General features: G+C 41.1%; 1 protein-coding gene across 10 annotated transcripts in view; it reads left to right on the top strand.

Moving 5' to 3' along the window:
- LOC137370189 (sal-like protein 3) overlaps positions 1–26,531 on the top strand; it is a 71,249-nt gene that overhangs the window by 24,640 nt on the left and 20,078 nt on the right. For 8 of the 10 annotated variants that reach the window (XR_010975101.1, XM_068032484.1, XM_068032480.1 and 5 more), the window contains 2 exons: positions 18,378–21,311; positions 21,528–21,868. Coding sequence is in view for 9 of the 10 variants with exons in the window: in XM_068032484.1 (XP_067888585.1) it covers positions 18,378–21,311; positions 21,528–21,868 (3,275 nt within the window). In the remaining variant the exon portion in view is untranslated. Of the gene's footprint in view, positions 1–18,377; positions 21,869–26,531 lie in introns of all 10 variants that reach the window. The other 2 variants (XM_068032478.1, XM_068032486.1) reach the window with 2 other exon arrangements.

Genomic DNA, 26,531 nt, shown 5'->3' with positions numbered 1-26,531 from the left:
CAGTTGGATTGCATTATCAAGAAAAAAGCCCAAAAAATTAAATTTTATTGTGAGCATATAAAGCTAATCATTATGCTGCATTTTGCAGTTTCAAATGATGATTTTAACGAAATCATCACTGTGCTCTAAATAAACCTGTTCAAGTGGTATAGCGACACAATGGTTATAGATAATATCTTTGGTTCGAGGAACAGGCTGTATGCTTGCAACCATTATTGTCTCTATTATAGCTGAAACAATAAATTATTCTGAATGTGTTATTAGAAGCTTTTTTTTTAAATTATGAGAATCAATAGCTGAAAAAATTGTCTTAATTCTACACATCTTTCATTAAAGTTTATTTTAAAGATGACTTTACTGGCAAAATTATATTAAGAAAATTCCGTTTATCACAAGATGTGTTATAAAACACTAAGAAAAAAATATTCTTTTAGTTTTATATGTAATTTTCTTATTTTTTTATTTGAAGTGGAAATGTGCCATTTTTCCATTAAATTAATATAGTTCACCATTTTTACATTTTCTTTTCGAACATGCATTTACATAATATATGCAAATTGATACGTAAAACCTAAACATGCATGTACTGGAGATGCGAAGAAAAAAAAAATCGAAAAATGACGCAAGAAAAGTCAAAAAATGGGATAATTCAGAATTAGTTCTATTTTAACTTTGATTTTTTCTATTGATACATAAATTCAATAGATGTATTTTATTATATATGCAAATTATGCATTCTACCAGAGACACTTGGCAATCTGCCATGTATTTGGTTTAGAAATGCCAAAATTTTCATCTTGCAGCTCCCAATAATTTTTATTTTTGGCAATTTTCTTTTTAAAAAGACTCTTCAGGTAAAGAACAGTTGCCAACCCCTGCATTGGACTATTCTGAACACTATCTCATATCTACCTTATTCAGAATACCCAACAACAAATCAATCAGTCCCTCATTGTTTGGCAGTGTAAATTAAGCAACTGTGACAGTCTTTGAGAATTCCTTGCCACTTTTACCTAGTCCAATTGCAGAGTTCACTCTTATCGCTCTGTCAGCACCAGTGAAGTAACTGATGCTTTTTCAGCTGACTTGGAAGGTTTTATACCTCATTCTTCAAATCTGGTACTGCATCTTGGTTCAGCCATGTCTGCTATTCTACCGCTAAATATAGCTTTACTGAGAAAGTATATCTGCCTGTGTCTTCCTGGCAGTTGTTACTCTCATTCCTTGTCAATTTCTAAGAATTTTTCTTTAACATCTTTTTGTTGTTATGTAATTAGTAGCTCTGCTAAAGGAAAAGCTCACACTTTTGGTTCACTTTTCCCTTTAATCTCTACTCTTGTTGAGCACATTAAAGATCATTCCTCCATTTCTTAATCTGTTCAACTATTGTGACATTGTTTTAACCACCCCTGGTTTGTCAGTTCCTCTGCTCTCTGAACTCCAATAGGATCTCTGATCCCTCCCATCAAGGTGCACACCTTCAAAGGTAACTCTTGTCACCCTTTCGATCTTTCTAACCCTCACTCTATTTTTCTTTCTCTTTAGAAACGTGCTCATATTTACTTTATCCCAAAAAAGATGTCCCCTCTTTCTTGTTCTGATCTACTGCCCTATTGCCCTTAGTACTCTCCAAAGGAATAGGAATCTGCTGTTACCTCTCAAATAGTACATCAACTTGAAAGTTCTGATCAAATTCATGAGTGTCAATCTAGATTTCTTTGCGTGGCTGATCCACTGCTGCTTTTGTTGTTATGTGATGCACATCTGGAACTCTTCTTGAACACTTTGGTGCATCATCTATCATTCTGTTGGGCAACTCCAAAACCTTTGACAGGATCTAGCACCAAGCAGTTATAAAAAGTTATCATATGACCTGCTGCCAAAGCTATTTCCATGGCTATCCAGTTTCCTCTCAAGTTATTCTATCTGTTTTGTAGCTGATGGCTCATCCCATGATTTAGCTCCCTAGGGTCTGCTTTCTAACCCACAGTACTCCTCTTTCGTATATTCACATATTCTCCAACCCTATCCAGTCTTTTGTTGATAATTTTACACTACAGTCATCAATATCCTTCAGATCATAAGTCTTCAGTATACACAGCATCCCGTGCTTTTGCACAGTAATGGTTAAATCAGTTCCTTTTATCCATCTTTAATGGAGCAATGAAAATTTAGTTTGAATTCTTCAGCACAGTTCACTTATGATTCTTGCAAGCCTAACAGCTATGTCCCATTAACTTTAATGGCATCACCTTTAGTCCTTTCTCATCTGTCAATGTTTGTGGCCTTATTATCTCCTCTGACCTCAAATAAAGCTCTCACATTTCCTCCATTACTAAAGCTACCCAAATACTGGGTTTCTTCTTTCATGCCAAACACTTCTTTTCTCCTTAATCATTCTTAAATTGTATAAAACTCAAGTCAGAAAAGATTATCTAGGGGAGGGTCCTTTAACATCTCTCGCACCCCGAGATAGGATAGAAGAAACTGATCATTGGATAGGCAATCCTTTCACCCCTGGCTTCAACCTGTCTTTCTCTGTCGTGAACTCTCTTGTCTCTCTCATTCCATTTCATTGATAGTACCTTCATTCATGCTGCTCTGCACTTTCCTGCATCATTCCTTTCAGCTGCAAGATGCCATCCTGCATGCTGTTTTCCTCCTCCTTCACTTTGCTTAAAACTGATTGCACAGTCTTTTACTCTATAGCTCGTGGGGTTAGAAATAGTGTTACTCCTTGTCTGTCTTATTACTTGGTTCCTTCTATAATCTTCAGGCTCTTAAAAACCCAAGCTGGGCATCACCTTATATCTGCTCCCAGATTTATCAAATCTTTTACTCTTTTCAACTGTTGTAGTGTGCTGCCTCATAGGTCTTTGCCCTTCACCTTAGTATATCAATAAAAGAACATTCACATTTGGAAATATGAGCAGGGGGGGGGATTTGGAAAAGCATAAACATGGTTTATTTGAAGAAGCATCAATGATCCTGCAGTGGGAGAGTATAGAAGCTCTATTAGTGAAGTTCTGAAACATATCAGTTGATACCATAACCCAAGTTTCTTGAATTTATTAATTCTAATTGTAAGGTGTCACAGGTACTGATCTAAACCACTCGATGGTGCACGGCACAACAGTTAACGCTTCAGCTTGTGAGGGAAGGCGGGGTTTGTGGGATGATGAAGGGGAAGAAAAACTGATTGGGATCACTGCAATCCCACAGAAGCATGCCCAACAGTTGGCCAGTTTACTGTGTGACACTTGATGGCTGTGTAGCAGTCATGTGGCCCAGAATACTGAAGCACGATGACAAGTAGCAGCCAGTGTGGACCTAAAGGTGGAAAACAGGGGAAAAGATTTTTTTTAAAACTAATATTCAGACTGACATGGCTATTGTCATTTATGGAGATTTCCGTGCAGTGGCAGTTTAGGTAACAACATTAGTGCTAACAGATCATACTTCTGTATTAGCCAACAGATACTGTGCATTAAGACGTCTGCAGGAACAGTTAATAAAGAGGGCTTTCTTGCAAAGTAATGAATTATATTGGTGTCTGCCAGGGAAGTAAATACCGTATTCATTAAGAAAACTTGAGAGTAAAAAGATTTCTATCTCAAAAAAGGTTCCTGTAAAATGCCATGGTATAGAGATGGTGGGTGTTGTAAGGTTGCATGAAGAGGTTTTGAATGAAGTGATTTGTCGCTCATCCAAAACATGTTGTGCCTGAAAAATTGTGTTGTTTTAACTGTCTTGCTTAAACATGGGCAGTTTTTAAACCTCATACCAAGTTATTGAATTAACAGGATTGTGACTTATTTTTCCTCTTTGGAGCTTTGGCTTTGCCATGATTTTTTTTTAAAGCACTTAATACTAGGTAGTATATTGCTGGTATATTTCATTCCAAAGTCTTAATTTGTTCCTGATGTAAGTTTGGTATAAAGCAATGTTTTTACTCAATTTTCTTCTTATCTGAGTTCTTACTGGGTTCAGGTTTTATGAATGCTGATAGCCTCTTGAAAGTGACTGTTCTTCATGAAAGATCATTGAGAGGCTATTTGACTGGCTGGCAGGGGTAGGAGAACCAAGTCTGATTTGGTCTGCACCCAATGTACATACACACACACACTTTCTAAGAGTTGTAACTGAAGAGAGATCAGAAGTACAAAGCATGGGCCGTGTTGATTCACTCCCTCGCTCAGGGATGCCGACTCTGATTGTAGTACTTCCACCACTACCCCAGCCGACGTGGGCTTTGAGTTCAGTGGCAGTGCTCCAATTTAAACGAGATGGTAACGCTGCCTCCAGAGGTGCCGTGAATATAGTAACGATTTTCCTTGTTGCCTCTGGAGCGTTGCCTGCCGCAAGTATAAATGCTGCTACTCATTGCACAGGTCATTGTTGTTTCTGGCTTTGAGTGAGCTAAATATTCAGCTTCGCCGTAGAGGCTAGTGAAGCGTTCTTCCCATTTCTACCCCCACCCCCTAAAGCAACTCCACACTACACTATTGCACAAGGAATGGCAAGTAGAAATTAAATTGTAAACAGAGACTTTCAAACAATTGTGCATACACTAAGAGCCTTGGAGTACGGTTATACATTTAACCCCTGCACCGCTTACCAATAAGCAATAAAACATATTTATAACAATTCAAAATAATGACCATGATTTGTTGTGACAGGGCATCCTAACAGAGCCTGCTGTAAGTTAGACTTGCCCTTGCACATTTAGACTTTTATGTTTTTTGAATGGCAAGTTACTGAAAGTGCGAGCTGGTAACGTCACAGCAAGGGAGACAGGGCATCTGGGAGCTGAGTAAACAGGGCAAGAAAATGTGTGGGCTGAATTTTATGGGCCCTCCAGGCAGGTTCATAGGTGGGAGGCCCCCACAGAATTGTGACGGGAGGCGGGGACGCGGAGGGCCTGTCGCAACGTAATTTTGTCGGGGGACAGATAAGCCAAAGACAGCCTTCCCTCCCAGAGGCCAATTGAGGCCCTTATTAACAGCCACCTAAGGGCCTCTTCCTGCTGCCACTGGGATTTAACCAGTGGCAGGGGGGCCTCCGCCATGTGCAGAGGTCACCCAGTAAAATGAGGCGGCCTCCCTGCGGGCTTGTGGGAGGAGATGCCCTCCTCCATGGGCAATCTGTGGTCCATAGAGGGCCCCTGCCAGGAAAAAGACTATCCCTGGAAACCCCCCCACCCCCTGCACTAAACGACCCCCCATCCACTGCATCCCTGACTCACTTACCTTGGATCGGGCTCCAGCGCTGGGCCTGGGTCCAAGGCCTGGTGCAGTACCGGCAGTGGCCACCGCTCCCAGTGACGCTGCTAATACTGCTAAGCTTTCAGCCCTCTGATTGGACAGCAGCCCTTGGAGGTGGGATCCCCGTCTTGAAAGGGATGGGGATCCTGGCGCCGGGCTGTTAATTTGCCTGGCACCATAGAATCACTCTTGGGGGGGCTCCCGCTGGCTGAAGCAGGATTTCCCTGCCTTTTCGGCCCAACGCCGGAAGCCCCACTGTGGGCACAAAATTCAGCCCTGTATCTCTAAGAATCAGACTGAAGGAATGTGAAATGAACAACACAAGGACTAAGAAGGAAAGTGTAAATTCAAGCGGATGATTTCAATGTCTAGTTTGGTAGGGACAGAGAAACAAAGAGGGAGAGGAAAGATGGGATTAAGAGAGAGAGATTAAAGTGGCAGAAAGAAAAAGGGTTTTTTAATTTTAAATTTTACTTTTTTTAAATCTCCAACAATAATTAAAACCTGAAGGAATGAGACTCCATACTTGTAATAGTTAATTTTCAGTGCCAGAGTGATTGACTGGCAGTAATTAACACTTGCCATGTCATTAAAAGAGTACTTAGATTTTAAATGGACAAGACTTAATTTTCTGTGGCAGATTCAGTTTGTACCTACCACACAACCACAGCAACTTCACACCGTTCAATGCATTTAAATGTTGAGACAGAAAGCAAGATGCAGTTTTTGCTAAGTTAGTGATGGACAAGCGCATCTCGAATAACAACTTTTGTATTTCCGTGTTTAACTGTGCATCCCCGTTCACCTGAAGTTGCTGTACCAATTGCACATAAATATGGCTAATAGCCTCGCCATTATTTTGGCAGTAAATTATTGGCCATAATTTTAACAACTCAATAGTGCTGCTGAAGCAGAGGGGACATCTTGGAGTATTTCAAGTGGGAGCAGTAAACTAGCAGTAATGGTGTTAGGGGACCAGCAATTGTGTGTGGCTGGAAACGTTTGGTGAGAATTGATTACTGAGGTAGAGTGGAGTCAGGCCTTGGAGTGATTCCAAAATAAGGACAAGGATCTTGAAATCATTCTGCCTAAAAGAGTTTTATTAAAAGTACAAAGTGGAGAACCTTTTGGCACAGATGCCTTTTCATCTCTAACCCGGACTAATGCGATAGGAGTAAATGAAATTAATTTGACCAATCTAAACGAAGGCTAAAACTGTTGTGCTTGCCAAATATAGTGGAAAAAAATGTGAATGTAAATGTGGAATTTGCAGAGAAAGCACTAATAACTATTTATCTGTGTAGAACCTATTTCAGATTCCTGCTCCTCCAGCAATGAATTAATGAACTTCTGCATTTTATCCACTTGTGATGTCTACTGTTATATGCTGTCTTGGTTGAGAGCATGGAATTGGTGGCAGACTATATTGAACTGATAAGCTGCATACAATACAGAAGGTCCAGCAACTCTTTCCGCACTGGACCCTAATGAAGTTGCATCAGTGCCAGGATTTCACTGCCTGAAAGGATAGTAGAGGTAGAAACCCTCAACTCATTTAAAAGTTGTCTGGATATGCACCTCAAGTGCTGTAACCTGTAGGGCCACGGGCCAAATGCTGGAAGTTGGGATTATACTGTGTGGCTTGTTTTTTGGCCGGTGCAGACACAATGGGCCAAATGGCCTCTTTCTGTGCCGTAAACTTTCTATGATTCTAATATCTTTTTCTGGAGTCCCTGTGCCTTCTTTGCTTACAGATGTGCTGATTAAACTGCAGCAATGAAACAGAGCTCTGGCTGATGTGATCAACCAGCTGCTGGTCTATTCATGCGAATGCTGGAGGGCATTTCCTCACAAGGCCCACTAATCTGTCTAAATACAGAACGCTGGGCCTACATGAGATCTCTGTATCCCTCTCTCATGGTTGCCTGTAACTATTCTCCATGTAAGTTGAAGTCAGCCCATCTTGGAACTTTTTAACATGGAATTAACAGCTCAGAAACACGTCATTCGGCCCAACAGGCCTATGCTGATGTTTATGTTCCACACGAGCCTCCTCCTATCTTATTTTACTTAGTCCAGAGTTTGGGCTTCTCTAGGTCCACTGTATCTTTCCCAAAATATGGTGCCTAAAATGAAATGGTTTGACCAAGGCTCTGTAAATGGAAGGATAACTTTCTAATTTTTGTCTTCCAGTTTTTGTCTTTGAGGTAAAGGCCTTTAGCCTTTTTGATTTTTTTTTTTGTACACCTGTGCAGTAGCTTTTAGAGATTTGTGTAGAAGGACAGCTAAATAAATCCCTCTGCTCTCACTGCTAAGAAAATATTATGATTTGTCTTTCTTAGATCCAAATTGGGTGACCTCACATTGCCCCGCATTGAACTCCATCTGCCACAGTTTTGTCCACTCAGTCTTCCTGTCTACATAACTCACTATTCATCCTAACTTGGTGTCAAATTTGCATCTCAAAAGACTCCATTGCAGCACTGGGACATTCCTGAGAGATTCCTCTGCGGTCCCCTCTGTAAATGCTATTGATGTTGCCACTTTTTTTAATGGTAGGCACACAGAGCATACAGCTGGTCCTCCAATGTATCACCTGTGAGCAATCGTACCAATATCTAGATTTTGGCATCCACACATATCCAAACACTACTTAAGTAATAACCATATGCCCCATAGATTCAAGTGAGTATTCAGTATGGTCCTGCCATTGTCTCAGCCTCAGTTACAAAACAGGTCCACTAACAACTGTATCCTTAAGAGTGGCACCAGCTGCACCCCTCATCAACCATCCCCACTGCTACCTCTCCATTATAACTGTGATCAGTGCTTTATTCTACCCTGTACTTCCACAGTCATATCACTAATTCTTGCAAAGTGCCTTTATCTGTGCTTGACCTTAATGTAAAAGTGTTTTTTTTTACCTCTATCATCAATGGACAAGACAGAGTGCACACACTCTATACATAAAGACACTCCACGTAGCTACATTCAAAGAGCTTTGGAGCCAAGTATCAGATCCGAGGACTTCCAAATGCATATAGGAGGCACTGCAGGCTTTTAATAGGTATGGTCAAGCCTCCATGGGTATGCCATAGGGTATTGCCTTTAGAAGTTATCTGGAACCAAGTGGGAAGAATACTGGTGAACAGTAAATCCAGGTATCAACTTTGGTTCAGTGGTAGCAATCTTGCCTCCAAGTTAGTGGTCCTTCATTCAAGCCCTACTCTAGAAATTTATGTAACCCAGGCTGTCAAATTAGTACTGCACTGTTGGAGATGTCATCTTTTGGATGAGATGTCTTCCCTCTCAGCTGTTCGTAGAAAATCCCATAGCACTATTCGAAAAAGAGCAGGGGAGTTCTCCTGCTATCCTGGCCAATATTTATCTCTCAAGCAACCTCACTAAAAACAGATGATCTTGTTATTAATCTCATTGCTGTTTGTGGCACCTTGCTATGCACAAGAATTAGCTTCGATGTCTCCCTAAGTTACAACAGTGACTACACTTCAAAAATATCTGATGGGCTGTGTTTGGGACATCCTGAAGACATGAAAGGTGCTATATAAAAGTATGGCCTTTCTTTCTCCCATTCTTCTCTTTCTTTCCTTCCTCCCCTCCCTCTCCAGGTTCCAGTAGAGCCAGGCTGAGTGACCAATTGCCAAAAGTGCCCTGGAGTACTGCAGACTTTCCTGGTCCCCAGATATTGGATTTCTAAGGCAGTCGTACAGGCTTTACTAGATTCTAAACTTTCATAACCAGCTATAACATACTGGGGCTAATCTTTATCTCAGTGATAGAGTTCTTACCTGCCCTTCCATGAGGATAGATCAAGTATGTGATAGTTGTTCTGGTGAATTTGCTTAATAGTTCCTAGTAGAGGATAAGTTTGTTTTCCTTGCTCTATAAAGTTAACAGATGGTACATTATTAGTATATAAGCACATTTATCCTATGGGTATTGCATTTTCATTATATGTTTTATTATGCTCCTATGCACAATTATTGGCTGTGGAGCCATTAGGGTAATATTAGTGTAAATTGTTGAATATTGCAAAAACGTAGTACATGGAATAACTTCTTTGCTTTCCTCCAGCACCCAAAGACTCCACCTGTCAAATATTCTTTTCAAAAATGATCTATGGTTGCCTTATTACACAGTATGAAAACATTCTTCTTCTGAGGTCTCTTCCACTTTATATCTTGCTTTCTGTGTTGGCTTCAAGCATATGTCCAGCGGTATTTATAGAAGATGAGCTAATCCGTAGAAATCACTTCTTTCATTACATTCTCTCTTCCATCTTGTCATAATGTTATTTACATAAATCTTGCTTTTTTAAGTCCTAATAACTTATTTGCTATGTTTTTTGTTAACATCTCTTTCACCAAAAGTACCTTTGTTGTGTATATTTTTAACAACATTCTAACATCCATGTTATTATCCAGTATTGGTACTTTTCAATAATATCAAAGCCATATCTTTGCCATTCTTTCATCAGTTGTGTAATTTTTCCCCCCTCATTTCATGAGAGGTCCTTTTAACCTTACAGACAGCATTCACCCATTTTTGTGATGCACTTTCACATCTGCCTCTTCTGCTTGTTTGGAACCCTTCCTCAACCAGTAGAAATATTATCCTGACACTATTATAAATGCTTATAGCGCATAGTCACAGAAATATACTTTTCTTATTTGCCTTGGAGCTGTTATCTAATACATCCGTCTTTCCGTGCCTTTCCCCACAGCTGTATTAATTAGGTTTGTAGGATTTATACAGGGAAAGTAGCTTGTGAGCAACTTAAACAACTTTAAAGGATTGTTATTGTAAGTGCATCCTGATTGGTTAATATTTAACTTATTTTTTTTGTAGGCTATGTGTGTTACCATGATTTCCTTAGCGATTCATGGTCAGCAAACAGAAAGCATTTCTTAGTTTTTTTTGTGAAAAGAGCAACTTTAGTCCCCATTTTCGAATGACTGTTAGTACATATCAAAACTGAATGTAATTTGATGTTAGCTGGTAATCTCACACAAGCGATCACAAGGATGGCTTGTGTGGGGAATGGAAAATAAGCACTGGTGAGGTGAGACTGTTTTTTTTTTCTGGCATCGGGTTTAAGGCATCTTGTTATTCTGGACAGAGTGAGCTTTAATCTGCATTTCTGATCCGTTTTTCACTTTGGAATGCTTGGTGTTAAATTAGGTTCTGTACTCCAGCACTGAGATCCTTCACTTTGACGTGACGGACAAAATCAGAAATATTAACTGAACAAAATACAACAGAACAATTATAATTCATCACCTTGCTGCTCAGATATTGATCTTTTGTTTTTAGAGTTTTTGGATAACCAATGTCAGTGTGTTAGCCTGGGCTCGGTGATAGTACCTTTGAATCAGAAGTTATAGGTTGAAGCCCAACTTGAGAAATCTCTGTCTCTGTCCTGGGATTGCTGCAGTGTTCCAGTGAACATCAACGCAAGCTCGGGGAACAGCATCTCATCTACCGGTTAGGCACACTACAGCCTGCCGGACTGAACATTGAGTTCAATAATTTCAGAGCATGACAGCCCCCCATTTTACTTTCATTTTTAGTTATTTTTTCTTCCTTTTTTTTACATTCCTTTTTACATTTTTTACAATCTTTTTTTGCATTTATTTCATTTCATCTTAGTTTGTTCAGTTTGCTTACCCACTTTTTTTCAGGTTGTTTTTCTTCAGGTTTGCACTTGCTGCTGTTCAATATTCAGTGTATTCACACCTAATCTGTACTAATGCTTTGTCTTTCAACACACCATTAACATATTATTTGCCTTTGCTCCGTGACCTTTTGGTCAGCTATGTGGCCTGGTCCAATCTGCACCTTCTCCTTTGTTATCTCTTGCCCCACCCCCACCTCACTTGTTTATAATCTGTGACTTTTCTAATATTTGTCAGTTCCGAAGAAGGGTCACTGACCTGAAACGTTAACTCTGCTTCTCTTTCCACAGATGCTGCCAGACCTGCTGAGTGATTCCAACATTTCTTGTTTTTGTTTCAGATTTCCAGCATCCGCAGTATTTTGCTTTTATTTGAGAAATTTGTAGCTAGGCTAACAATGCAGTACTGAGGTCAGGTCAGAGGTGCCGTCTTTCTGATGAGACATTAAATTGAGGCCCTGTCTGCTCTCTCAGATAATAGATGTAGAAGTTGCCATGGCACGAATTGAAGAAATAGATGACTGGCCACTATCTCTCTCTCTCTCAACTAACACCATCAAAATAGATTATCTGGATGTTTATTTCACTGCTGTTTATGGGAGCTTGCTGGGCACAAATTGGCTGCAGCATTTCCCAACAGTACAACCATGACCACACTCCAGCAGTAAAGGCCTGCTCGGGTTTGCAAATGAGACCCGACCCAAGTCTGGCCGAACCCCATCCGACCCCGACCCGGCCTGAGTCCTTCCATTTTTTTCCCGCGCCCGACCCGACCATCAGTTAACCTACCTTCCGTTTTTCACTTTGTTCCTTACCTGCACAAGCTTAAAATTACTGTAGCAAAACCACCTTTAAAGTCCAAAAAGTAAATTTAACATTAAAGTCATTTACCTGAGGTGGTGATAGAGTGTGTCCAATCCGACCCGAACCCGACACATGTCGTTAGGCCATGTCGGGTTTAGGTTGGGTAGCAGGCCTTAATTCAGCAGTACTTCATTTGCCATGAAGCACTTTGGGGCATCCAGAGGCACTATATAAAAGGCACTATATAAATGTAAGTTTTTTGTTACTTAATGTAAATGTGCTTTGGTGGAAATTGATCAGAGGCAACATGAGGAAAAACATTTTTACACAGCGAGCGATTAGGATCTGGAATGCACTGCCTGTGAGTGTGGCGGAGGCAGATTCAATCATAGCGGCACAGTGGTGCAGTGGTTAGCACCGCAGCCTCACAGCTCCAGGGACCCGGGTTTGATTCCGGGTACTGCCTGTGTGGAGTTTGCAAGTTCTCCCTGTGTCTGCGTGGGTTTTCTCCGGGTACTCCGGTTTCCTCCCACAAGCCAAAAGACTTGCAGGTTGATAGGTAAATTGGTCATTATAAATTGTCACTAGTATAGGTAGGTGGTAGGGAAATATAGGGACAGGTGGGGATGTTTGGTAGGAATATGGGATTAGTGTAGGATTAGTATAAATGGGTGGTTGATGTTCGGCACAGACTCGGTGGGCCGAAGGGCCTGTTTCAGTGCTGTAACTCTAATCTAATCTAATCTTTCAAAAGGGAATTGGACAATTACCTGAAGAGAAAAAATTTTCAGGTGTACAGGGAAAAGGCAGGGGAGTGTGGCTAGCTGAATTGCTCTCACAAAGAGCTGGCACAGACACACTGGGCCAAATGGCCTTCTTCTGTGCTGTAACCATTCTATGATTCTATGATCAAATGATCAATTCATTACCGAGTCAGTCCCAATGTTGTATTTTGCCCCTTAAATTGGTCTACCAGAAATAAATAAAAATATTACCATTACCTAACATTTCAGTATGCTGCCTGAAAGGTTTTAGTTAAGGTGATTAATGTGGAATATCACAGATTACAGTTAGTAATTTCAATAATTCCCTAAAGGGTGATTGTAGGAACATCAGAATGTACAGGCCTGGAATGGGCTGGCTGGTCTCAGTGTCTAGGAAATGTAATATCCCATAATATTTCTCATGATGCTATATCAATTTTTTCCACCAGGTCCTTAACCAGTTGTCTCTTGAATTAGCTGATACAATCAGCCTCTGCACATTTGCCAGCCTCTTCATAAAATAGTTTAATCTAAACTGCTTTTTCCTCCCCTTTTTTCTAAGTTGAAGGCTCTTTGTCTTTATTGTAGAATCTGTGATTGTTTTGGGCCTGAAATTCAGAAGCTTTTTGATACAAAAGTACTCTAGTTCTGGTGCACTGAAGCACCAGAATTTAAGCAGAAAACAGATATCTCAGAGTTACAACCATTCTAAAATGTACAGAAATTCCATTAGAATTAGCAGCTGATAGAGTAAGCACCTTCTGCACAGTGTTGCTCTGGCTATGTATTTGGCCACATTAAATGGCATCTGCATTTATCAGCCCTGATCTCCATTTTTTTATGTCTCATCTGTATTTGAATAGTCTTTTCCCTGTAGTTTGCAGTGCCTCCGAGTTTGGTGGTATTTGTAAACTTAGAGAGTTTTGCTTTAGTGCCCAACTCCAAGTCATTTAAGTATACTGTAGACAGCAACAATCCCAGCATTGATTTATTAATTTAGAGGGCCACAGCTTTTTTGTTTCTATATCTTTATGTGCACATATTCCATAAATATGTTTGCAACAGTACAGCTAGTCAATTATGACAGAGTATACTTGGCTTAATAGACTGTTGAAATTCCTCCACCTGTAGTTCAAAAATTTACACAAAGATCTAGACCTTGAATTTGCACTATGGGATGCTACAGTATGAAATTCATCTCTGTTATTTCAGCAGAGGCATTAACCCATTCAAAATAAATAGCGGAGCGGGGAATTTGAAACAAACAAAAGGCCTGTATTTTTCCTCATTGGCAGGATAGTGCATTCTACATGCCGCTTTGAACCCGCCATAACACCAAATCCATTTTCCGGGGCAGTGTCAGACTTACTATGTAGAGTGGGCTTCTAGAAGGATCCCTCAACACCAAGAGGGATCCTGTCACTGCACGCCCGGAAAACCCTGGCAGTGCTGCAATGATATTGCTGCCGCAGTATCTAAGGTGGTGGAGTGTTTTTGAAAGCAGTGGAAAAACTCTGAAGAGAAGGACTGGAATTTTTTAATACCTTTAGTCCACTGTCTCATAACCATACATATAAGCTGTTGTTCAAATCTAGCGTACAGTGAACTCTTTGGCAAAATACAACATTCAGATTATGAGAGGTTTTGGTAGAGTAGATAGGGAGAAACTGTTTCCATTGGCAGGAGGGTCGGTAACCAGAGGACACAAATTTAAAGGGCAAAAGAACCAGAGGGGAGCTGAGGAGGAATTTTTTTATGCAGAGTAGTTATGATTTAGAATGCACTGAATGAAAGAGTGGTGGAAGCAGATTCAATAACTTGCAAAAGGAAATTGAATATATACAGTTGAAAAGAATTCAGGTGTGTGTGAAAAGAGCAGGGAAGTGAGATTAATTGGATACTTCTTTCAAAGAGCCAGCACATGCACGATGGACAGCATGGTCTCCTTCTGTGCTGTGCAATTCTATAATTCTATGTTACAGGTAAAAGTTAATTGCACGATTGTAATTTCTTCATACCCATTACATAATAATGCATTTCTCCAGTTCTTGAGACACCAGAGAGTGTTCATTGTTCCTGTAATTCTGTGATTGACATTCATCTTGCTTCATGGATGTAGCCAAATGCATCACTAGCTGGAGGTTTAAGCAATGTTTTTTTAAATTTTTTTGTCAACAGTTGCAAATTCTCTATTCTCCATGCCAACGACATTCACAATCTGTAATGCAATTTCAAGATTCCCAAAAAGGGTTTCAAAACCATTTGACCTCACCTGAATCTCTAGACTGGGTTACAGCCTGGAAACTCTCTCCCTACTGCCTATTATTTTATATGTCACTATTGAACAGAAAGATAGAGCACATTCTTTGATAAATGAAATAAAACAGTAGCGGACCTTTATCGGTATTGGCTAAGAGTGAATTTGAAATCATTCCACATAGAGATCTTTTACTAAAACCTTATTAAAGAAAAGCAGATCCATCCTCTGTTCAAATAGTGCTATATTGCTTCCCGGTGAAATGATACTACATTTTCTATTGCTAAATTTTCAATCTTACAATTTCTCAAGCCATTTCAATTTTTAATCTTTTATAGTAAAGGCTTTATTAACTCCATGACTCTAAAAGAAAAATCTTGCATTTATATGGCGCCTTTCACAGTCTCTGGATGTCGCAAAATGTTTTACAGCCAATTAGGTACATTTGAAGTGAAGTCAGTATTGCAATGTAGGAAAACACAGCAACCAATTTGCACACAGCAAGCTCCCACAAACAGCAATGAGATTATGGCCAGATAAGCTGCGTTTTAGATGTTGCTTGAGGGATAGATGTTAGCCCATTATCCTTCTTCATATGGTGCTCCAGGATCTTTTACATCCACCTGATAGGGCAGACGGTGTCTCAGTTTAATGTCTCACCCGAAAGACGTTTAGCCCACTTTTTATTTTTTAATTCTCTTCTTTATGTTTTCCTCTCAAAATTCAGCTAGGCGTCATTCCTAATTTAGCTAATTGCATGTTGTTCACAACGTTCTTGAAACAACTGGTAGAATTACAGAATACAAGTTTTTGCCATTACCTGAAATTCAAATCTTCTTATACTCAGGAGAAACACCCAGCCTCCATTCATATCCACTTCACGACTGCTAAATGCCAAAGTCACTATTTTGTGCGAAAACTGTGCCCCCACTCTCCATGATTTAACACATCAAGAACTAACCTACACCACATATGATATGAGCAGTCTTTTTTGATAATATGTTTGCAGTACCACATGCTATATGTGCCTTCTCCACAATCAAAGATGTGCTCTTAAAATTGCTTGTGCCAGGCATCCAGGGCTGTAAAGGACAAGTTTGTATTAGGTTGCGATTTTAAAAAATGACATACATTTCCATAGCACCTTTCATGACCTCACACCGTCCCAAAAGTGTTTTACAACCAATGAAATGGTTTTGAAGTATAGTCACCATTCTATGTAAATAAGAAGAAAATATCGTGCTAAATCTGAAGCTGTAAATATTCTAAGGCATATACATATACTACACATACGCATACACGCAGAAAAAAGAAATGCATATAGTACCAGTTCTTACTTTGCAGTGTCATCTCTGTATTGCACACCAGTTAATGCTACTGTAAGTCTCTAGCTCTACAAGAGTTCTTTCAGTTTTGTACATATTGATCGGCAGTTCACACCCCATGAAGGACATACCGCCTTAGTTTTCTCTCCATTATATTCAAGGTCCCAGTGGGTCTCATGAGTTTTCTGCCAAGAGGACAACCTCACAGCCTGTTTCCAGACCTCTGCTAATGCCCTTTCTTGCTGGCTGCTTGGAAGTGGAGTCATGACAACGTAACAACAATAGCACTAATCTGATATCCCCTCCCTGCAGGGAGACATTGAAGCTTTGATTCTGCACAGCTAAGATCAGAACGACATGTAGAGGGTCATTATTTATCCAATGTGCAGAATCACCATACCCACACATACACACACGCGCACATACAACCTAGCAAGGTTGGCTGGATGACCAGGAACAGGGACCCTCACCTATTGCCCTTTTCTTAACCCAGTATCATTGAGACCAGTTGCTACACACCTCATGTCACCCTGGCTAAGACCAACTCATTCAGCATAGACCAGGTATCAAGGCCTAAAAGTTTGGTGCAGCAGACGATCCCTGTGCGAGAATGGTGAGGCCCAAGGGGCATCCGATATTAGACCTCGGACCTCATCATCTTCAAGCTGGCCAGCTGAGGATACCTAACAAGTAGCTTACTGGTCAAGCAGAATGAAAAACGGGCACTGTGCAACTGAATTTCCAGATCAATACCTGGGACGGCTCAACTACACACTGAACTAACCAGCTGAACTATTGGAGAGTCCAAGATCCTGTTTTTAAACAAAATCTGGCCAAACGCAGATGATTTTTCACAATTGCTTTTCAGCATGTTGAATAATCATAGACAACTTGTAACGTGGAGTATCTGTTCGATAATCTGAAAAAACAGCAAATGACAGCAACTGAATGATTGCAGCTTGCACATTGGAGTTTACTAGAGGCATAGTACAGATCAGAAATTCCACTGTCAATAGAACTGATGCTTTAGTTCAACTTTTTTGAAGAAAAACTTAGTTGAGCAGATGCACATTAGTATTCTGTTCATTAAACATGCTTGTTTGGTACATAGTGGTAAGCCTAGTCCAGAGAGGTGCTGCCTATAACATACAAAAGTAAACATATGTTACCAAGTAATGAGTTTTCTGCCATGGTACTAGCATGTAATTTACTGCACCTTTTCTTGAGCACAGATAAAAGTCAACATCTGTGAGTGCTCTTATATAAAAATTACAAGTAATTGAACTGACATGTTTTGTTGAATAGCTAAATCTTTCAAGACACATTCTAGTATTGCATGTGTGCCTTGCCAGAAACAACTGCAAGCAAGGTTTAAATATATGAGGACTTGGTTGAACATCATAAAAATATTCTGTCACAAAAAGATCTAAATTTTTCCTCTCCTTTTTACAATAGTGATAGTTCTTGCAGCAGTTTTATTCTGTAAAAAAAGTCATCTTGCATAATGTGGCCCTCTGTTAGTCAACGGATTGACTCCCTGTCAATAACCTTAATAATTGTGGCACAGCCTTTGCGTTTCACTAGTAGTACAGGAAATAATTAATTTAGTAAATTGTGCAGAGTTCTAAAAGGTACTGTACCCCAGTTAATGCTTAAGAGTACTTTGCTCTTCAGATTTCTAAAGCGGCTAAAGATATGGTCATTGATTTAAGACATTATATAGACTAGCATTAAATCCATACTGTCTTGATGCTGTATAAAGATAATAAATCTGGTCAGTCCAACACCACATTTGAGTAACAGAGGGCCAGTTTGTCCTGTCAGGTACTGATTTGAGCCTGAAAGGTTACAGATTAGTTTAGTGATGTCAAGTGAACTAGCAAAGGCTTCTCTAATTTTGCTGGAAATGAGGAAGCTTGATGGTAAAGGGGAATCCTAATGAGTCCATCAAAGGCTTGATTTGTACCCAACAGACAAGGCAGCTGTGAATTGTATGAAAATATTGGAAATCAATAGCTTCTATGGAATTTCATTAAGCAGCAGTATCCACAATTGATAGGGCCTCATAATTTGATGGATTGTGCAAAGAAAATGATTAGCTAGGTGGAAAGAGTGATAGAATACACACAGAGGGACCTGAGATGTGTTGAAGTGAGGTAATTTGTACAAAATAAAAAAATATTGATTTTAGTTATGTGCAAAAACTTGAAATTGGAGGGAGGGATAGTCTTACAAGTCATTGCTTGATGTGTCCTTTTGATTTCCTAGCAGCCCCAGGGGAAGGACCAGATGATGCTGATAGTGGGAATGAAAGCAGAAGTGGAAGTGAGGAAACCCACATCTGTGAGAAATGCTGTGCAGAATTCTTCAAGTGGTCTGACTTCATGGAGCATCAGAAGAATTGCACTAAGAATCCATTAGTCTTAATCGTGAACGACGAGGAGGCAGCACGCTCAGAAGACTTCCCTGAGGCTTCTCCTGCCAGTAGCCCAAGTGATCAAGGAGAGAGTGAAGCTGCTGAGGAGAGCACTCAGTTGGAGGGAAATGACAGCTCTGAAGTAAAAAGTACAGAGCAAGACGAGCCAATGGAGGTGGATGCCTCCACTGACAAAGGTTACCAGAATCAAGGGACCTCCAGCACTGCTACTTCGCTACCTCAGATTACCGAATCATCATCCATGACAAATTATAACATGCCAAACACTAATGTGACTTTAGAGACTTTGCAAAGTACGAAAGTGGCGGTGGCACAGTTCTCGCAGGACACACGATCTAACAGTCCTAGTTCAAATAGTGGAGTATCTACCATTGCGATCCCTATGATTCTAGAGCAGTTGATGGCTCTGCAACAGCAGCAGCTCCACCAGCTTCAACTGATTGAACAAATCCGAAACCAAGTAGCAATGATGAATCCACAAACATTGCACCCTTTAAACTCATCAGCATCTTCCCAAGGTCCTACAGTATCTGTTGCTAGCCAGCATGTTTCATTCAGCGATCATTCTTCTAACCAGTTGTCAGCTGTTATTTCAGCTTCGGGAACAGGGCAGGCATCCAGTATCCACCCTTCTGCCTTTGATAGTTCACAGCAAATAACACAGCCTGCCTCTGGGGCTAGCACTCCTGTTTTACCCAGCAGTGTATCTCCCAGATCGGAATCCACCTTGCCTCCATCCACTAGTGGAATTTCATCTTCCCTGACTCCAAGTTCCAGTTCAAATACAAGTAACACTTCCTCTCAGTTACAGTATTCAACTTCTTCACTTGGACATGGTAATCTTCTCAGTCCAGCTTCCAGCATGCCTAATCCACTGCTACCTCAGAATACATCAAGTAGTGTGATCTTCCAAAACCCACTAGTCAGCATTGCTGCAACTACTAATGCTCTAGATCCACTGGCTGCCCTAATGAAACATCGCAAAGGAAAACCACCCAATGTTTCTGTGTTTGATCCCAAAACAAGCTCAGAAGATCCATTTTTCAAGCATAAATGTAGGTTTTGTGCAAAGGTCTTTGGAAGTGACAGTGCATTACAGATTCACCTCCGTTCCCATACTGGAGAGAGACCATTTAAGTGTAATATTTGTGGAAATCGTTTTTCCACCAAAGGTAATCTTAAAGTTCACTTCCAGAGGCATAAAGAAAAATACCCTCACATCCAGATGAATCCATATCCAGTCCCAGAATACCTTGATAATGTACCTACTAGCACAGGCATTCCATATGGGATGTCCTTGCCACCTGAAAAACCAGTGACAACATGGTTGGACACCAAGCCTGTGCTGTCAACCTTACCAACTTCAGTTGGATTACAGTTGCCTCCAACTCTATCAAGTATTACCAGTCTGGCTGAGTCCCCAGCTGTGACTCCTTTAAACAGGTCACCCCAAAGACCATCTCCTCCATCAAGTGAATGTGCATCTTTGTCACCAAACATGAACAAGAATGATTCCAGCATTCCAATAACTGCTGAATCTCCGCAGTCTATTAATGGCAGTAATGTGGTTCCCATTGTTCAAGGTTTAAATGTACCTACTTCAAATTTCAAACCAGCAGAAAGCTGTGCATCTGGACAGTCAGTTCCCTCTGCTCCATGCTCTACCACATCTTCTACTGCTGCGGATAATGGAGTGAGCAGCATTCCAACAACCCTCCCAAGCCCTCTGCTTCCCATAATATCTGGTCAGTTTAAAGCCAAGTTCCCCTTTGGCGGCCTGTTAGACTCTATGCAAACATCTGAGACCTCAAAACTGCAACAGTTGGTGGAGAACATTGATAAAAAAATGACTGACCCCAACCAGTGTGTTATCTGTCATCGTGTACTTAGTTGCCAGAGTGCTCTGAAGATGCATTACCGCACACACACAGGTGAAAGGCCGTTTAAGTGCAAAATCTGTGGGCGTGCTTTTACCACCAAGGGCAACTTAAAGACACACTTTGGAGTTCACCGAGCAAAGCCGCCTCTTCGAGTTCAACATTCTTGCCCCATTTGCCAGAAGAAATTTACAAATGCTGTAGTTTTACAACAGCACATTCGGATGCATATGGGTGGACAGATTCCAAATACACCCTTACCAGAGGGCTTCTCAGATAGTATGGACACAGACCTAGCTTGTGATGAAATGAATGCTGAACTAATGAGCAACTATCCTGATGATGAACTGATGGATGAGAATTCAATGGATGAGGAGGCAGAATTAAACATTACCACAACTGAGTCTTCAAAGCAATTGTTATGTTATTCTGGTTCATCACCAAACTCACCACCTTCAGTGATTTCTAGCATTGCTGCACTAGAGAATCAGATGAAGATAATAGACTGTGCTTTGAGCACACAGCAGCGATCCAGCATGAAATCTGTTGAAAACGGATCCATGGAAAGTGACCGCTTAACAAACGACTCCTCTTCAGCTGTGGGTGACTTAGAAAGTCAGAGTGCAGGTAGCCCAGCAATATCTGAGTGCTCTTCTTCAATGCAGGCATTGTCACCTGTACATAGCAATGCTGAGAGTCAAAGATCAAAGTCACCAGGCTTTGGCAACCAAGAAGAACCACATGAGACATCTGTGAAATCAGAAAAAGCGGACAGTCCATCAACTCATCGGGAGAATGGAGGTGCACTAGATCTGACAGCCAACAACCTGGGTCGGCCGATCATCAAAGAAGAGGCTTTTAGTATGCTGTTCCCCAACCAAGAATGTGGTAAGTTGAAAAGTACTGTTTGTAGTATCTGTGGCAAACCTTTTGCTTGTAAAAGTGCATTGGAAATTCACTACCGCAGCCATACTAAAGAGCGTCCATTTCTTTGCACAATCTGCAATCGTGGTTGCTCCACTATGGGTAATTTAAAACAGCACTTACTGACTCACAAGATGAAAGAACTTCCTTCTCAGTTATTTGAACCCAACTCCACTCTAGGTCCCACCCAAAGTACTCCTAGCCTGGTCACCAGCACCGCACCAACCGTGGTCAAAATGGAAGTCAATGGTCACAGCAAGCCGATCTCCCTAGGTGATGGTACGCAGGTTCCAGTTGGTATACAGGCTCCATCTGCACCACAGACAGCCATGAGTCCAGGTATGACACCCATTCTGGCACCGCCACCTCGTCGGACACCCAAGCAGCATAACTGTCCATCCTGTGGGAAGACCTTTTCTTCTGCAAGTGCTCTTCAGATCCATGAGCGCACACACACTGGTGAAAAGCCATTTGGCTGCACAATCTGTGGCAGAGCTTTTACAACAAAAGGGAATCTTAAGGTAAGATCATTTTAATGTATAAATTAGTGATAAGAACTTATAGGCTGCTGCTCTTTAAACCATGAACCTGCTAAAGTAAATCTAATCCAGAATGTTAGCAACAGCAAATGACGAGTGCTTTAATGGTTAAAAGATGACTGAATCACATATATAATTTATGTCTGCATTGATGTTTTAATGTACACACACACACACACACACACACACACACACACACACACACACACACACACACACACACACACACACACACACACACACACACACACACACACACACACACACACACACACACACACACACACACACACACACCATTTGTGATCAATTATCTTTAGTCAAATGAATACAAGTCCAGAAAACATTTGACCTAGTGGAGGAATATGTGAACTGATAAAATTAATAAATGTAATTTATTAATGCAGTGCATATGTTGATAAACATTATTTTAAGACTTAAAAGAGAGAAGTTTGACCTTGACCACTGAAAGACCTTTTCATCTTACAGAATTCATTTTTTTAACCCCACACATAGTACAACAGCCCCCATTTGGTTCATTCAAGCCTATCTGCTTTTGTCATTTAATTTGTCACTGGAATGTATCTGACCAGCATGTACCTACAGAAAATATCTCACTACAAAATCAGTAGGTGGGATGGAGTTACCCCCCTTAAAAATGTCAGCTTAGATAGGTCTAGAATTTTGTAATGCATCATATTGACTGGAAGAACCTTGCCAGTAAGTAGTTGCTTAAGCTAAATATTCCAAATTTTGCATATTGCTCCTACAAAGCTAAAGTTTTCCAGGACAAATGTTTTTTTTGTTACAAAGCAAAGTACAACTCCTGTGTTCTGCAATTCATTCCCTTCAAGAAGGGTACCCGAAATACAAAATACCATAAATGAGGAATTTAAGCTATATAATCGACTGCTCAAACATTAGAATGCTCCATAATATATTTGTGTGCATTTTTAACTGACTTGAATCCAAAGCTATACAAGATCTGATTATATTGCAATGGTGTATATAGCCACAGCTGAAAAGCTGATTAAACATGTAATGTATAATCTGAGCTATGCAGTTGATAAAACTGAATACAAAATTACTTTCATTCATCACTTTAAATTGTCTTTGCTAACATTTTATGCAATTACTGTAAAGAATGATTATTGATATTCAGGAACTGTCAATCTTAAATGTACCACATAACAATAAAAGGGGCAGCATCGATTTTTTTTCTTTTTCAACAAAACTTTTACTTTCTTAAATTTATTTTTGCTTCAGTGAATTAATACAAAACCTGTGAAATTGCCTTTATGCTATATAGGATTACATTTAACATTCCTTTCTTTCTCGGATGCAATAACCAAAATTCAGCATTCTGCCTCTTGCCAATTCTTCAACTTAAACCACTTCCTTTTAGAAGGATGGTAGATACAAATTTCCGAGAATTAAATCTTGAAAAATATATGTTAGTTTATTAAAGCTTTGCAGCTGTTACTTTCAGTACGTTACAAATTTGCATTTGTAACTCATTCATAAATTTTAAAGCTTGTTTTTGAACTGGAGTGCCATGGTATAATTTAAATAAATAATAGATCCCTGCTCCCCCACCTTTATTCGATGACCATGGTTAGATTCAGTGTTGGTCCAAATCAGATGTGAATAGATAAGGTGGAACCAGTCTATCCGGTTTTTCTCTGCCCAACTCAGTTAGATTGTTTCATGATGAGGAGGTACCCCACAATTCCATTGCTGTTGGAAGTACATTAGGAGGCACAGCGTATTACTTATGGCCGATCCAATACTGCCTGCGTTGCGCTACTGCCTGACACAAATTTAAACACCTCCACCTCCGACCTCCCCTCCAAGCCCCACACATCGGGCTGAATTTTATTGTCCCCTGAGATGGGTTCGGAGGCGGGGGAGGCCATAAAATTGTGACAGAAGATAGGGGCGAAGGGCCCATCACATCACAGTTTTGTTGGGGGCAGAAAGGCTGATGGTGGCCTTCCCACCCACAGGCCTATTGAGGCCCTTAAGAAGTCTATTAATGGCTACTTTAGGTCCTCTTCCTGCCGCAGTTGGAATTTAACCAGCAACGTGGGGGGTGGGGTGGGGGGGGAGGCACTGCCTCTATGGGCAAACTCTGGCCCATGGAGGGCCTCCACCATGGGAAAATCTTCACTTCCCTGAACTCCCACCCCCCTGCACTAAACGCCTACCCTCGCTGGGGCCTGCCGGACTGGCCCTGCCGGTCTGGCCCCAGCGACCCCTGCCTCACCTTGCGTTTGGATCTCCAGCGCTGGGTCTCGGTCCGAAGCCTCTTGCAGTACCGGCAGTGGCCATCGCACCTGCTGCCAATACTGCTGTGCTGCTGGCAGCTCGTGGAACAAAGAACAAAGAACAGCACAGGAACAGGCCATTCGGCCCTCCAAGCCGGCGCCGATCTTGATGCCTGTCTAAACTAAAACCTTCTGCACTTCCGGGGACCGTATCCCTCTATACCCATCCTATTCATGTATTTGTCAAGATGCCTCTTAAACGTCTCTATGGTACCTGCTTCCACCACCTCCCCCGGCAGCTAGTTCCAGGCACTCACCACCCTCTGTGTAAAGAACTTGCCTCGCACATCCCCTCTAAACTTTGCCCCTCGCACCTTATACCTATGTCCCCTAGTAACTGACTCTTCCACCCTGGGAAAATGCTTCTGACTATCCACTCTGTCCATGCCACTCATAACTTTGTAAACCTCTATCATGTCGCCCCTCCACCTCCGTCGTTCCAGTGAAAACAATCCGAGTTTATCCAACCTCTCCTCATAGCCAATACCCTCCAGACCAGGCAACATCCTGGTAAACCCTCTCCAAAGCCTCCACATCCTTCTGGTAGTGTGGCGACCAGAATTGCACGCAATATTCCAAGTGTGGCCTAACTAAAGTTCTGTCCAGCTGCAGCATGACTTGCCAATTTTTATACTCTATGCCCCGACCAAATAAGACAAGCATGCCGTATGCCTTCTTGACTACCTTATCCACCTGCGTTGCCACTTTCAGTGACCTGTGGACCTGTACGCCCAGATCTCTCTGCCTGCCAATACTCCTAAAGGTTCTGCCGTTTACTGTATACTTCCCACCTGCATTAGACCTTCCAAAATGCATTACCTCACATTTGTCCAGATTAAACTCCATCTGCCATTTCTCCGCCCAAGTCTCCAACCGATCTATATCCTGCTGTATCCTCTGACAATCCTCATCATTATCTGCAACTCCACCAACCTTTGTGTCGTCCGCAAGTCGGGATCGGGATCCCCGTCTTCAAAGGGACCGGGATTCTGCTGCCGGGCTGTTAATTGGCCCGGCAGTGTACAATGGCTGGTGGGGCTGTGGGGGGGTAGGGGGCGGTGGGGAGTGCTCCAGCTGGCCAAGGCTGGATTCTCCCTGTCTTTTCGTCCCGGTGCCGGGTGCCCTGCCATGGGTACAAAATTCAGCCCATCTTTAGCCCAAGTGAAAACAAAGAGGATGGGGAGAGAGTAGGGCTTCCAAATATGAATAATACTTATGGAAGTTGTGTGCAGTGTTCTCCCATTGGATGCTCTGGATTAGCAAGGGATTGGCAGCAATTTTAACCAAAGGGACTGGGTGAGAAACCCAAGGGATCAGGAGCGACACTGGTTTTACACACTGCCGAAAATGACTTGTTGACTCTAATGGAGATTAAAATCAGACGGGTGTGAAACAAAGGTAGTACCAAGTCCCATCAGTTTCCCGGTTGGCTGAATAGGTTTAAAATTGCCCCCATTGGGCAGTGTGTAAAATCAGCAATCCACCTGATCCCACGGGTTTCCCACCTGGTGAGTAAGGATGAAATTTTTCCCAGTGGTTACAATAAATACAAGGCATAGCTTGCTTGTTTTTACATAGTTGTTGGCATGTTTGTTGGAAAATTCAGATGGGGGAGAAAGGAGGAGAGGGAACTCAACAGCATAATCTGACTTCACAGTATCCTCAACTAAGCATAAACTCTTTTAGTTTTAATATTTAATGTTTATGAACAAAATTAACATTGTGGAATGTTTCCTTCCAGAAATAAACTTCTTCTTGTTTCTCCAAAGTAGTTTGAGTAGGGGATTTGATTTTCTAATTAGTAATTGATCAAAAATCATTATATATAATGGTAACTGACTCATCTCCTGTTTTTTTGGTGGAGTACAATGTACATGTTATTAGAGAATGCAAAAACAAATTCAAATACTTAGCAAGCACCTCACTGGAGTGGCTCATTGACGTAACTACATATTCCTAAAGGTGGATGGCACTTCATTTCATTTTGCTAAACAAACTGTAAATATATTTGGAGGCTCCTATATGTGTGAATATGTGGAATGGGTGATAGTGTGAAATATAGAACTAAATCCATACAAGATTATATTCAATCATCGGTGCATGACATGGGGTATATTTCCTGTTTTGTGCCTGAGTGTATTGGATTGCATGTCTGTTAGGGAGCTTGCCCAATGTACAACTGGAAGAGAACCAGCCAGCTTCCATTACCAGCATGCACTGCATCCTGATGATCCTATACACCAGATTTTTTTTAACAGGGAAATGTGCTCCAAATGTTTAAGCTCCTGCTATCAGCAGAAAAATAAGCCGAAGTACGT

Source organism: Heterodontus francisci, chromosome 5 (genome assembly GCF_036365525.1).
Source record: "Heterodontus francisci isolate sHetFra1 chromosome 5, sHetFra1.hap1, whole genome shotgun sequence".
In the NCBI taxonomy this organism is placed as follows: domain Eukaryota; kingdom Metazoa; phylum Chordata; class Chondrichthyes; order Heterodontiformes; family Heterodontidae; genus Heterodontus; species Heterodontus francisci.
Note: the sequence above shows the minus strand (reverse complement) of the source record. Positions and strands in the feature narration are given on the sequence as shown.